Source organism: Alosa pseudoharengus, unplaced genomic scaffold, assembly GCF_046254945.1.
Source record: "Alosa pseudoharengus isolate Yale_2024_CS ecotype anadromous, Long Island Sound unplaced genomic scaffold, YU_APseudo_1.1 YU_APseudo_1.1_scf_24, whole genome shotgun sequence".
Classification (NCBI taxonomy): domain Eukaryota; kingdom Metazoa; phylum Chordata; class Actinopteri; order Clupeiformes; family Clupeidae; genus Alosa; species Alosa pseudoharengus.
Genome location: NW_027468689.1, coordinates 14,933,399 through 14,948,398, shown reverse-complemented (window position 1 = coordinate 14,948,398; position 15,000 = coordinate 14,933,399). Strand labels below are relative to the sequence as shown.

Below are 15,000 nucleotides of genomic sequence, written 5' to 3'. Positions count from 1 at the left end.
TTGTATTAACAGCCTGCAGGCCAGGGTAATCTAATATTACTGCATTAACATCAACTCGCATGGAATTATGGGAACACTCAATGCGCTCAATGAGCCTCTTGAACCCTCTGCTGATACCGCAAGCGTAGATTGCTTGCTTATAAACTCACACTGGGCAGAAACAAAACTTATTGTAGCCTAACTTATTTAACCGTGCAGAAACCAAATAAAATCATTCATATGCATACAATCCCCAATATGCGTGAACTAGGCCATTAGAAGAAGGCCATCTTACGAGCCTTTCGTTGTGCAAAATCGTTAACGATGTTCCCAATATTTAATGCTCTGGCTCTCGTATTTTCAATGGACAGGATAGCTAACCCACTGAGCCTCTCCTGCCCCATTCTGCTCTTTAATAAGTTTGAGTTTGGGAAAAGATCTCTCAGCTGTTGCCTTAGTCACAGCCAATGTCAGAAACAACATGAGAGCAGTACACACTTCCCCGAATGTGGTTGTTACACTGTCATAATCTACCACCAGCATTTTGGCAAGTTGAAAAATAGATGACTTCTGTGAAATCTCTGCTTTAAAGCAAGACCTGAATGAGAGGAGTTGTGTTGGGAATGTCGGTGCAATGTCCCTGCTATAATGGTTTGACAAACGTCTTGCCTTTTCAAGCAGTTCATCATCACCTGCGAGTTGAAGGGTCATATGACGTAAAGACTCAAACACATGACAAGTTTCCCGCATCCTTGCAAATCTTTGGGAGAGCTGACTGATTATGATGTCCAGAGTTCCATTAAATACCTGCACTTTGAAGTATCTCTCTGCATCGTTTAAGCGCTCATCTTCCGATAGTTCGTCAAAGTGACGCTTCACTCTCCGTGCTCTAACATTTTCAAATGTACTCTGAACCCCCCATTTATTTGCGAGCGTCTGCGCTGTAGCCTTGGCCTGGTCAAAGGCACGGCGGTAGTCAGAAAGGACCTGTATAGAATTTTCCAGCAAATGCATTGCGGGGGTAGCGACGGGCCCCGGGAGGTCACGGGCCCTGATGCGACTGCACTTGCTGCACCTACTATAGTTACGCCACTGGTGACTGGGAATCTGAGGAGAAAGTAGAGGAGACACCAGCATACATCAACTGAGAACCAGTCGTAATAGGTAAAGCTGAGCAAAGCTGTTCAATACTGTTGTGAATTCTCGTGGGGCTTTCATAACTCCTCACATGGACACACACACACACACACACACACACAAAGGCACACACACACACACACACACACACACACACACACACACACACACACACACAAACACACACACACACACACACACAAAGACACACACTCACACAAAGACACACACTCACACTCACACACAACACATACACACACAATCACACACTTATACACATACGCGCACACACACACACACACACATACGCGCATACACACACACACACACACACACACACACACAAAGGCACACACACACACACACACACACACACAGCACACACACACACAAACACACACTCATACACACACACACACACACACACACACACACACACACACACACATTCCAACTCACTGACTGTCTGCGTGTGTTGCAGAGTACCGGCGGGACAGCGTGGTTCCCCCCTCCAGCTCCCGTTCGCGTCTCTCTCTGCTGCTGCAGTCCCCCAGCGCCAAGTTCCTCACCAGCCCCGACTTCTTCGCCGTGTTGCATTCCAACCCCGTGAGTCCACACACACACAAACCCTGTTTCATTTAAGGGAACCGTATGTAAGATTGTGGCCAAAACTGGTACTCCAATCACTTTCAAATGACTGTAGAGCGGTGTATCTCCTCCCCCTCCCCCCTGACTGGCAGAGCTGGCAACCCGGATGCTGAAACACTACTGACTTTGTGATTAGTAGATAGGTAGAGGGTGGCGCATTAGGCCAAAACACAACATGACATAACAAAACACAACATCAACATCAGTTGAGGGCTGCAACTTCACTTTTTAAATGACAATATCCTGGCCGGACTACTGTTGTCAGTGATATAAGTATTTGAAATGAACATGATTTCTTAATGTCTAGTGACATATCAGGGCCATTTTATGATTAATTGAAATACATTTCTTACATACGGTTCCTTTAACCTCTCTTTCAGCCATTCATAAATCATGATACAGCCTGGTAAAGGAAAGAAATATTTTGTCTGTGAAGATATTGGTGAGCAATGGAATGTTGTTAGGTGGCGTGTGATGTATTTTATAACATTAGATATGTTGTCTTAGTGGAAATTAAACAAAACGATAAAAGATCAATTCTTGTTGTTTGATAACATGATTAGTGGGCAAAAGATCAGTATTGATTGTGGAAGTATGTTATTCCCCCACTCTAGCTCTCCATTGATTTCTCTGTCTGTTCCTTTCTTCATCTGTCTGCTCTCTGGTAGTGAGAGTTCACTTGGTTTGATAACACACACATGCACACACACACACACACACACACACACACACACACACACACACACACACACACACACACACACACATACACGTGTACACAGAGAAATTCATAGCTCCTCACCAGTACCGCATAACCATGGCAACATGCACACACGCTCACAGAGATAATAATAGTCATTCCCAGTGATTGGTGTCATCCACCTGAATTTTCAAGTTAGCTCAAGTTTGTGTCATAGCAGGAGGTGAAATCAGCAGGTTGTGTGCATAGATGGATCAAAAAATGTCCTTTGCTGAGCCTAGAATACCCCCTCCCCCGACACACACACACACACACACACACACACACAGTCTCACACACACACTACTGTATCTTTCTGGTCTCTCTCCCTCCCAGAGTGCCTACCGCCTGTTTACAAGTAACACCTGCCTGAAGCACATGATCAGTAAGGTGCGTCGGGACGCACACAACTTTGAGCGCTACCAGCACAACCGTGACCTGGTCACCTTCCTCAACCTGTTTGCCAACAAACAGCTGGAGCTTCCCCGCGGCTGGGAGATGAAGCATGACCACACTGGAAAGGTGGATGATCTCTCTCTCTCTCCCTTCTCTCTCTCCCTGTCACATTCTCTGTCATTTCATCTCTCTTTCATGTGTTCTGTCCTTCTTTCATTCTTTCTTTTTTGTTTTTCTGTCATTTCTTGAATTTCCCCTTGGGGATCAGTAAAGTATCTATCTATCTACAGTATCTATCTATCTATCTATCTATCTATGTTACCTCCTCTTAACATAATTTTCTCTCACTCTCTTTCTCCTTGGCTCACTCTCTGCTAAAAGAATACATGTAAATCTTTCTCAAGTCAGTTTGTCTGTGTCGATGTGTGCTCGTTTTACTAAATTGTATGCTCATTTTACTAAATTGTGCACTTGTTTTACTAAATCATGCTTTCATTTTATTGGATTGTGTGCTCATTTCACTAAATTGTGCATTTGTTTGACTAAATTGTGTTCATGCTTTAATTCAGAATAACAATACACTATTTAGTACAATGAGTGCACAATTTAGTAAAACGAGCGTACATTTTACTAAAATGATCACGTGATCTAGTAAAATGAGAGCAAGATTTAGTAAAACGAGTGCCCATTCTCTTGACACACACAAAAAAATATTTTGCAATGACACTTCCCAGGCTCCGTAACCTTTCACACACCAAGTAAATGAATTAAATGTGCATCAAGTATGGAATATTTTGTCCTATGTCTGTTGAAGTTCTGTATGTTTCAATGTGTCTCATCCATGTTCCCCTATCTGTTTGTTGAGTTAGTTGAATGCGGGCTATCATGTTTTCATACAACTCCACTCTATGCTCTATGTGTATTTCTGACTGAGGTGTCCTGACCAATGAGCAGGGTGTCCAAACCCCATATTCCCACTCACTTACTGTCAACTCTACAGGCATTTGTATCAATGTCCAATTAAGCCAGGAGGCGCCTCTTCTGGAACACATTAGGGTTCTCTGTGATGATGAGCTAGTAATCTTTTTTTGCTTTGTGCACTCACTGAGGCACCCCCAAGAGAGAGACAACCTTTCAAGTGTGGAAAAAAAATCTAAATCTGTATCCACGTACTCTCTCTGTCTACCTCTTCCTTACGGCCACTTTATTTTTCCTCCCCGGTCTGTGGCGCTGGCACGATCTCAAGTGCCGTCTTTTCAGTTTTGTCTTTGTTTTGTCTTGCCCTGGTTTCGCTCACTTTCTCTCCTCTCCTCTCCAGCTGCCTGGCTTGATCTATTGCTCTCCCTGGTTCTCTCTGTCTCTCTTGTTCTTTCTCCAACTCTGCCTCCCTTTCTCTCTCTCTCTGTCTGTTTAATGATCTTGTCCTCTGTTTTGTCCTCTGACTATTTTTGTGATGCACGATCCTTGTGATAGGTTTAGTGTCCATAAAAATTGCTAAATGAAATGGACTTGAAGACGTGCACAGAATTCTTATATGTGTGTCTGTATTCATTTTACTGTACTTCTCTGTGGATTTACAGTCTTGTTTTCTTTTTCAGTTGTGCCTATTTACATTTTTGTACATTGGAAACCACAGAAAAAAAGCCTTTGTTCATAATACAGTATTTGTTGCCAAGCATTGTTGGCTGTAGGCACTGCCATTAGAACTTTTCACACAGGGACTTTTATGTATCCACTAATAGTTGGGTTAATAATTACCAGCTTTAACACCTCTTATCTTACTTTTAAGACCATGTTTGTGGGAAAATGCATGTATAAATCATCCAATAACTTAACTCGTTGCTGTTAATGTTTGATCGGCATTTGATCGGCCTTTTTGTTTCCCCCCCAGCCTTTCTTTGTGGACCATAACTGCCGCTCCACCACCTTCATCGACCCCCGGCTGCCCTTGCAGAGCGCCCGGCCCAGTAGCCTGCTGGCCCACCGCCAGCATCTGAGCCGCCAGCGCAGTCACAGCGCGGGGGAGGTGAGCACCCGACGCATGGTGAGCCTCACCCCCGACACCCCACCCCGTCCACCTCACACCACTCACGCACGCACAGCCAAGGTGGCCAATCGGCACTCGGCCCGCCCGACACAGAGGTTTGGGAATGAGTCGACTCCGACGTCAGATGGGAACATCCTTCGGTTTGTGAAGGACTGGTAGCTAGAATTGAAAATAAAGGGAAATAAATGTTGGGAAAGCTGGCATGTCTGTCACATCACAGATATCACCTGTGAAACATGAACAACATTTATTTACTACACACCACCACCAGCCATCCTCATTACAGCTGCCATTATCCATACTGAATAATGCATTTGCAACACTGCTAAACCGACGAATGAAAGAATCCCGTAATTGAATTCAAACAGGCCTCCTGACGGGAAGCAAGCGTATTCACTCTGGTTCTCGCTAATGCATCCGGTGGCCTTCGTTTCTCCCTGTGCGGGTTCAGTTGTACGTGTGTGACAGAGGTGCTGGTTATCTATTGAAAGGCAGAGCACACGCTTGCACGGCTCTTTCAGATCGGCTGATTAATTCCGTCGGTTTTTTTCGTGCTCTTTCCCCCCCCCGGAGGCTCTTTTATCCATTTTTCTCACGGTGAGTGTGTGAACGCGCATCGCATTTGAGCACCGCCCTCCTAATCTCCAAATCCCCCTGAAAGTCTTCCTGGAGAGGGAATGCTAATGTACAAACAGTTATTTAGAACGAAAACACTCCCCCCTCTCTCCCTCCCTCCATCTCTCTCCCTGGTAACTTTCCACTAGCTGTGAGTGTGGGTTAGGTGGCCTTGTAGAAATGTTTAACGATGGTCCATTTTTTAAATTGCTAATGCCTCGTTATGTAAGCGATCACTTATTCACACTCCGCGAGGTTTTGAGGATTCTCGGCCCACATAATGATGTGTAAATGGAATGAGTTATCATCCGCGGTGCATTCACAGCTGTTTATAAATGCGTAGTTAATTTGCCTTTTAACTGGTCACGGTTGGCATGCGTTGAGTAATTACTGTCAAAGCAATTATGGCAGGGAGAAATCACAAATGCATTCTGCATCACAAAGAAATGGCCTACATCTTCCTCAGAGTACTCAAACAGGCTTTCTGATGCCCTTTACCATCGAATGACCACCAAATGTGATGTTGACACTGTATGGACATACACATCAGTGATTCTGTTCTGTCTTTTTCATTGTGCTTCTTATACAAATCAGAATGGGTTGAGTGTGCACTGCATTTCCTTCCTTCAACCTGTGTGTGTGTGTGTCTGTGTGTGTGTGTGTGTGTGTGTGTGTGTGTGTGTGTGTGTGCGCGCACACGCACGCATGTTAGGTGGGAGATGACCCACGGCATGGTGGACCCCCAGTTCTTCCTCGGCCCTCCAACACTTTCAACAACCGGAACCAATGCCAGGACGTAGTGCCCACAGGTATGTGTTCTGTCACTGCTACGCATACAGCTGTACCGCAGGCAATGCTTTGGTTAATCACAGCATGTTTATTTGTCTAGTTGATCTTGACGTTCCAGTGAGTGCTGAAATGTGTGTTTGTCCTGGAGTCAGGCTTTTGATACCATGCTATTTTTTGCTTTTAGTAGTTTTACTGCTACGCCAGGTTCAATGGGTGGAAGCTATTTTAGTTAATGTGGCAATCTGTGAACGTGTTATCCTCTCAAAGAGATCATCATTATTCATTGCAGCACCAACTTAATATCAGCTAAGAGCATGCAATCATCGCATCCAGTTTGGGTGTTTCATTGGCACTTTGGTCACATACAGTACATGTTATTGCAGAAAATGTCCCTGCATTTGTGAATCATTGCTAAAACGCTCAATAGCGCGTTCAACATTTGTGTTGATGATCAGAACGAACGAGTCTCACAAGCACTTTTCTCTCGCTATCATTTGCACCACTGTTTCTCTCTTGTTTCTCATCTCTCTTTCACACCCCCCCCCCCCCCCCCATTTCTTTTTTTTTTTGCTTCTCACACCTCAGCCTACAACGACAAGATTGTGGCGTTTCTACGGCAACCCAACATCTTTGATATCCTGCAGGAGAGACAGCCGGAGCTCATCAGAAATCACTCGCTCAGGTGAGGACATATATATATATATATATATAGCCTCTTATCCTAGTAGTCATGGAAACGTAGAACTTCTCTTAAAGAACGCCTCTGACACAGCACACAGTCACTGAGACAGCCCCCTGGCACCGACACAGCACATAGCTATATATATAATCATATCAGGTTTGACAGAGTCGGATAGTCACTCACACATGACAAAAAAATTATGGATAATTATTTAATAATTGACAGGTTTACTTAAGCTGTACTGTCAGTCATATCACCAATGTCACTATACTGACATGCTAAATTATGCCTGACACATTTTTTTTTCTGACTACACAGTTTATGTAATGTTAATCATAGCCGCTAACAGAATCGCTAACTACTCCCTGTTCAGTTCATAAGGTATCTGGAGTTATGTCTATTAACTTGGACAGCTTACTGAAATAGTCATGCGATGGTTGACATTTTGGGGCAGGGGGTAATGGCTGCAGCGCTGCCACAACACTGACTAGACATGATAGGGATGATGGATTTGGATTTGAGAATGCATTTGCCCCTGCTGCTATTCTGATTGTATATATGTGTGTGTGTGTGTGTGTGTGTGTGTGTGTGTCTACCACAGGGAGAAGGTGCAGTTTATCCGTAATGAAGGAGCGTCTGGCCTGGCTCGTCTTTCCAGTGATGCTGACCTCGTCATTCTGCTAAGGTCTTCCTGAGTGTGTGTGTGTGTGTGTGTGTGTGTGTGTGAGAGAGAGAGAGAGAGTGTGTGAGTGAGAGAGAGAGTTTGTGTGTCTGAGCAGAGGAAAGTATGTGTGTGTGTGTGTGTGTCATTGTTTTGATGTCTGACAGCGAGTTGGGATGAGTTTGTGTTTCAGACTGTTAGCTCCTGCGTGCTACTGAGTGAAATCCATGCCTGGCGCTGTGCTAGCGGTTATTATTCTGTGTATTCTACTTTTGTGTTTGGCGATTCAGACCCCTCTCTCCTCTGTCTCCCCCGCAGTCTGTTTGAAGAGGAAGTGATGTCGTACGTGCCGCCCCATGCCTTACTGCACCCCAGCTACTGCCAATCACCGCGAGGCTCGCCGGTGTCCTCCCCCCAAAACTCTCCTGGTGAGATCCGTGGACAGACAGACCGTTTCTTGCATTTTAAAAGATCTGTCAGACTCTGCATGGGTAAAGGCAACAGATATTGCTCACTGACATGAACTCTGTGCTGAAGAGTCAAAAGCACTGTCCGTCAAGCGAGTGGACGCTCTTCGCTGATGGAGGGTGTGGAGTTGCACGGAGTCCGACGGCAGCTGAAGACAAACGGCTTCTTAAAGGCTTGTTCTGACAGCTCTAAAGAAAATAGAGAAAGAGATTCGTCACACTTCCAAACCCTTTCTTTGAAAAGACGGTTCTGCACCACTGATGGCATTGGGATATTGTGATGATACCTGTAGAGAAATAGAGAAACACAGTGAAACGTAAACCAAATGAAAATCACCTTGGAGGGAGTGTGTGTGTGTGTGTGTGTGTGTGTGTGTGTGTGTGTGTGTGTGTGTGTGTGTGTGTGTGTGTGTGTGTGTGTGTGTGTCGTGGGGGGGTTTCATAATGGAATCTTTAGGGGGTTCTTTTAAGGGATAATCTGTAGTACAAATCCTACAACTAGGCAGAATCAGTAGGGCACAGTAGGGCACCACAGCTGTGGCAGTCGAGAAGGCACCACACACACACACACACACACACACACACACACACACACACACACACACACACACTCACTCACTCACAAACACCACTGCACTGAGCTTCTCCTCCAGCTGTCAGTCTTGTCATTATCCCCATGACAGCTCCACGGTATTCCACTGCTTCTGCCAGTCTCCAGACTACACAGGCAGTAAACACTGCACCCGGATCTAATACTCACAAGCGTTTACGCTGCCGTGTTCACTGCTGAACCTTCAGAACGCTCTGTACCAGTCGCAATCCCCCCCCCCCCCCCCTAACAGTGATCGGCTGCCGCCGACTGATTTGCCCGCCGACAAGCGGGAAACGGGATTGACGTGGCTTTGTGTCAGAGTCGGCGCGGGGTGAACAAGTGGCAGGGCGCCCCATCCATCCCCGAGCAAGCCTAACAATCTCCTCCGAAATAGAGTAGAGGAGACTAAGTCATAAGCCTCACACACACACACACACACACACACACACACACACTTTCACGACCCATGCTTGGCAGCAGACCACACATGGAGAGCATGTTTGGGTGCGAGGCCGATGCTCTATTTGGATAACTCCTTGTTTTTTTGTTGGTTGGGGGGTGGTTAGGGTGGTGTGGTGTGTGTGGCAAATCCAATCCTTGTTTGGGATTTAGTTTTTTTGGGCGGTTGGGGTGGCTGGTGGTGGGGGGGGGGGGGTGTAAATGAGGGGTAAGAGGGAGCTCTGGGATTTGGGATAATCCCTGGGTTTGGCTGTCTCACTCGTCAAATCAGCAGCTAGATTTTCACAAGTCCGCCGGGAGCGCCGCGTGTGACAGAGTGTGTGCTGGGTGCGAGGATGTGTCTCCACACACCCCTCACAAAAAAATGTGTGTTTTTTTTTTAATCCCCGCGAGCTCTTTAAAAAACAACCCTGCCAGGCAAAAGGTGGACAAAAAAAAAAAAAACTGTTTTTAAAATGCTTGTTTGTAGATGCGAGTGCTACTTGCATGTTGATTTGTTTATTTTTAGTGGCGTGTTTTTAGGTTGAGGCTAGCACTCAGCTCTGTAATAAATGCAGCTTTTTTTGTCAGGTGAAAGGTGCAGTATATTGTAGCCTCTCACCTATACCTGGTAATGAAGTCATTCATCACTCTCTCTCTCTTTCTCTCTCTCTCTTTTCCTTTCTTTCTCCCACTTTTCTCTCTCTCTGTCTCTTTCTCTTCCTCTTTCTCTCCCTCCACTTCCTCCAGGCACACAACGAGCGAATGCGCGAGCCCCAGCTCCATACAAACGGGATTTCGAGGCCAAGCTGAGGAATTTCTATCGCAAGTTAGAGACGAAAGGTTATGGACAGGGGCCGGGGAAGGTTAAGTGAGTGTTGTGGCTGCATACCTTGACACACACACACACACACACACACACACAACACACACACACACAAACACACACACACACAAACACACACACACAGCCTCTGTTTGTCCCTCTCAAATATCTGACATAGAATGTACACAAGCACACACCCGTGCATGAGTTCCAACACAATATAAAGGGGCCCTTACAAACAAACCCAAATGTACTCAAATACAATATACACACACACTCAAATACTCAGTCACTATCTTGCTCCTGCATGCAGACATGCAGACACACTGTCACACAAGAACACGCACACTTACAGTGTACCCAGCGTTCATGAAACTGACCATTTCATCTGTCGTTGTCCATAAGGTTGATCATACGCAGGGACCATCTTTTGGAAGACGCCTTCAACCAGATCATGTGCTACTCCCGTAAGGACCTGCAGAGGAGCAAGCTCTATGTCAGTTTTGTGGGTGAGGAGGGGTGAGTAAAACTGTTCGCTGTTCTTTATTTCCTTCATTCCAGTAAGGAGCCTCTATCCTAACACTGTATTTCACATCTTAGCACAGATCTTTGCAATCGTTTGTACATTTGGCTGTTATTGTGGATCGGATTTCGAGTGCTTGTTTAAATTGGACACATTCGCAAACATCATACTTTGCCAAGGGTTTGTTTTTTTGCCTCCCACACCTACTGTTTGCGTGAGTCTGAGATGTTTTTATCTCTGTAGAGATGTGATGTAGTGTCTCTTTGTCACCACACTGGGCTGTCTCTCATCTTTGTAAGATCTTTGTCATGTGTCAGAGAAAAATCACACTATTGTGTTGGTTCACAAAGCCTGACAGCTCCCACACGCCTCTGACGGTCTCTCTGCTTGTGTTGCTTGTGTCTGTCTGCTTCTGTTTGTCGAATGCAGGTTGGACTACAGCGGCCCATCGAGAGAGTTCTTCTTCCTGGTGTCCCGCGAGCTGTTTAATCCGTACTACGGACTGTTTGAATACTCGGCCAACGACACCTACACCGTGCAGATAAGCCCCATGTCCGCCTTTGTGGATAACCACCATGAATGGTGAGGAAGAGCTGCCATGCTGGAGTGGTTCTGTGCTGTACCACTACTTGTTTCTCACTCTTATGGCAAATCAACAAGAGACAATAGTTACTGTAGAATTTGTGCATAATTTATGTTTTTTTTTATTTTTTTTATTACTTAACATTGATTTAGTTTGAAACAGACTGGTTATCTGGGAACGTTCGCCGATTTGTTTGTTGTGCCAGAGAGTTTGGTTGCCAAATTTAGAACGTCTGCCTTATAATGGAAGCCTTGATGCTACAGCTTGTCTTTCTGAGGTGTCCAGTTCCGATTCAGTTCGGTCAATTATGGCTTATTCTTTTTTCTGTGGTACCCCTTCAGGTTCCGGTTTAGTGGGCGAATCCTGGGCCTGGCTTTGATCCATCAGTACCTGCTGGACGCCTTTTTCACACGGCCCTTCTACAAGGGACTCCTGCGCATGTAAGTCCCCTCTGAGGAACCACAACTGTCCGCACCTCACCCAAAGACACTACCACTGTCAGCCCAGTCGAAATGAATAAATGGAAACAAGGGTAATGCATTGGATCTGATAAAGGCCTTTCATGATCTGACTGAAGTCCCCCCCCCCCCCCCCCCGGCTTCTGTTCTTGTTATCCTCCGTCTTCCTTTTTTCAATCCTCTATTTTTCACTCCTCTGTCCTCGCTTGTCCTCTCTCTCCTCTCCCACATCTCACACGCTGTGATCACTACTTCCTTTACCTTGTCTGCTCTTCCCCATCCACTCTCATTTTAATTCCTCTCATCCCTTCACCGCTCGGCTCCTCTCATCTCATCTCCTCTCATCTCTCCTCTCTCCTCTCTCCTCTCCTCGCCTGTCTTGCACTCTCTCTAGCCCTTGTGATTTGAGTGATCTGGAGTACCTGGACGAGGAGTTCCACCAGAGTCTGCAGTGGATGAAGGATAACGACATCGAGGATATTCTGGACCTCACCTTCACTGTCAACGAGGAAGTCTTTGGCCAGGTATGCGCCGGGCTTTTTTTTTCTTTTTTTGAGGGAAGCGTACATCTAAATTTTGCGTACCTGTCTGAAAAAGTTTCTAATGATTGATCATTATGACCGCCGCTCAGCGAAGCGGCGGTCATATAGGTTTAGTCAGGTTTTTTTTTTTTTTTTTCGCATGGCCAATTTTCCGTCAAGGATTCCCGGGACACTGAAAGACCAGGGTGCACGAAAATTGGTGGGCATGTAGCCCCACAAGGATAGCATGGAACCATTGTTTTTCGTTTTGATCTGTAGCCCCCCCGTTGGACTGGACCCCCGAAAGGAGGGTAGGGCGGACACAGGTTTCTGTGAATATCTCGAGAACCGTAGGGCCTAGGAGGACCACCATTTTTGTGTATGTTGGTCTTAAAGGGCCCTGTCAACCCATCCCATTACCACTCAATTCATGTATAGCGCCACCTAGTTAAAAATTAAAAAGCAAAAAAATAGGTGTTGTATTAATATCTCTGGCTGACATGGTCAAAACTGCACGAAATTGAAAGTGTAAGATCATTATGACACTCTCTGAATGCATGCCAAGTTTCGTGGACTTTCGTTCATGGGGGGCCATACAATAAATTAATTTATGTCTACATTTAGTGACCGTACACCAACAGAGTTTTCTGTGAATATCTTGAGAAGCGTAGGGCCTAGGATGACCAATTTTTTGCATATGTTTGCCTCCAGGGGTCATGTTAACCAATTCCATATGCACACCTGTGCATAAACAGATATTCACACACACACATACATTCACAGTAATCATACGTATGGCAAATACACACACAGTAGATATATGTACGCATGCATGCACATGCACACACACAGGCACACCCACAAGCACATGCATGCACGCACACACACACACACACACACACACACATATAAACACATACACGCACACATGCACACAATTCAACAATTTCTCAGAATTATGAACAGGCAAGATGGGGGTGGGGTTGTATAAAATGTATTTTACATGTGAAATCTATGAACTAATCATGTTTTGGTACTTGTTGTCTAGCAGATACCAGTGAGAATTGAGTGTGCATAATGCAATTCAGTGAGACAGTTAGAATCATATATGCCTTTCACCTTTTGTTTTTAGCCAGCAGCCAGACCAGCAGATACCATTCAGCTGACTTTGCTGAATTACTGAAGCTAAGCAGGAACAAAGTAGGAAATGAACACAATTTGACAAGCGTGACTTATTTTTGTGGAAAAAATGTGCCTGACTGGGCGGCGGTCATATTTTTGTACCGCTCTGTGGTACATCTAGTTAAGGAAAGTAGTGCCTCTGGGAGAGTTGTATCCGATTGAAAAGGATTCAAATGATAGCTCTTTTGGAACAGTGGTGCTTTCAGGAAAGTGATATCAAAAAGGGGTGTTCAGTGAACGATCTACTGCATCGTGTGTGTGTGTGTGTGTGTGTGTGTGTGTGTGTGTGTGTGTGTGTGTGTGTGTGCGTGTGTTTGTGTAGATCACTGAGCGTGAGTTGAAGCCGAGCGGCGCGAACATCCCCGTGTGTGAGAAGAACAAGAAGGAGTACATAGAGCGCATGGTGAAGTGGCGCATCGAGAGAGGGGTGGTGCAGCAGACGGAGAGCCTGGTCCGCGGCTTCTATGAGGTACCAACACACACACACACACACACACACACACACACACACACACACACATACACACACACACACACACACACACACACACACACACACACACACACACACACACACACACACACACACACACACACACACACACACACACACACACACACACACACACACACATATACACACACACACATACACACACACACACACACACACACAAACACGCACACACACACACACACACCACACTCGACTCGCAACATGTTTTTTTGTTTTTTTGCTTTTGGGGTGTGGACTTGGATGCATTTACTGGGAACTCCCTCACTGATCTGCTTCAGGTTATGAAAACAAAGGAACAGACTAGAGCACACTGATTAAACGTGAAGTCTTTACTTAGTGCAAACTAAGCTCACGAATGTTTCAACACTTCTGTGTCTTTATCAGACTCCTACTCGTCTACTCTGATGAAGACACAGAGGTGTCGGGTTTTTTGTTTGCACTAGGTAAAGACTTCAAGTTTAATCAGTGTGCTCAAGTCTGTTTCCTGTTGTTATAGTCTGCCGTCCTACAGCTGTGAAACACCTGATTTTGCGGTTTCAATTGGAGGGTGCGTGGAGTATCCTATTTCTGCTTCAGATTAGGTTATGCTTTCCCCCCTGCAAAAAGTCAAAATATGGAACATTTCTACTGATCTTAATTAGCAATAACTGGATTGCTTGCTTTGATAGCACAGACCTGTCTATCATTGTTTACTCAAGTTCATAGATACATCTGATATGATAGTGATGGCAGTAGTGATATAGCTTTGTTGTTTTGTGGAGGCGGATGTTGGATTGATGACAAGGGACCAAACTGGAACGTAGCCTGTCCATGGCAGATCTGGGAGCCTTGACAGTTTTTCTCTGACAGACTCTCAAATAACTGGATACAGTGTGATAAGAAAATTGCCTCCACAGGGTTGCTGTTTTGTGTTGATGATAAACTTTATTTTTGTCATGACATGTATTAATGTAGTGTGCATGAATATGTATTTCACGTTTTTCTGTGTGTGTGTGTGTGTGTGTGTGTGTTCAGGTGGTAGATGCACGACTGGTTTCAGTATTTGACGCCCGAGAGCTGGAACTGGTGATTGCTGGCACAGCAGAGATTGATCTGGCAGACTGGAGAAATAACACAGAGTATAGAGGAGGTAAGAGATGTGTGGTGTGTGAGTGTGTGTGTGTGTGTGTGTGTGTGTACTTGTATGTGTGTGTGTGTGTG

The 15,000-nt window shown here is 45.3% G+C and overlaps 1 protein-coding gene across 3 annotated transcripts in view; it reads left to right on the top strand.

The window, feature by feature from the left end:
• hecw2b (HECT, C2 and WW domain containing E3 ubiquitin protein ligase 2b) overlaps window positions 1-15,000 on the top strand; it is a 43,377-nt gene that overhangs the window by 22,199 nt on the left and 6,178 nt on the right. For 2 of the 3 annotated variants that reach the window (XM_076303227.1, XM_076303226.1), the window contains exons 13-26: window positions 1,598-1,722; window positions 2,840-3,025; window positions 4,791-4,943; window positions 6,274-6,370; window positions 6,936-7,032; window positions 7,634-7,717; window positions 8,012-8,121; window positions 9,941-10,061; window positions 10,422-10,535; window positions 10,969-11,121; window positions 11,464-11,562; window positions 11,975-12,104; window positions 13,606-13,752; window positions 14,815-14,929. In XM_076303227.1, coding sequence (XP_076159342.1) covers window positions 1,598-1,722; window positions 2,840-3,025; window positions 4,791-4,943; window positions 6,274-6,370; window positions 6,936-7,032; window positions 7,634-7,717; window positions 8,012-8,121; window positions 9,941-10,061; window positions 10,422-10,535; window positions 10,969-11,121; window positions 11,464-11,562; window positions 11,975-12,104; window positions 13,606-13,752; window positions 14,815-14,929 — 1,731 coding nt within the window. The remainder of the gene's footprint in view (window positions 1-1,597; window positions 1,723-2,839; window positions 3,026-4,790; window positions 4,944-6,273; window positions 6,371-6,935; window positions 7,033-7,633; window positions 7,718-8,011; window positions 8,122-9,940; window positions 10,062-10,421; window positions 10,536-10,968; window positions 11,122-11,463; window positions 11,563-11,974; window positions 12,105-13,605; window positions 13,753-14,814; window positions 14,930-15,000) is intronic. The other variant, XM_076303228.1, reaches the window with a different exon arrangement.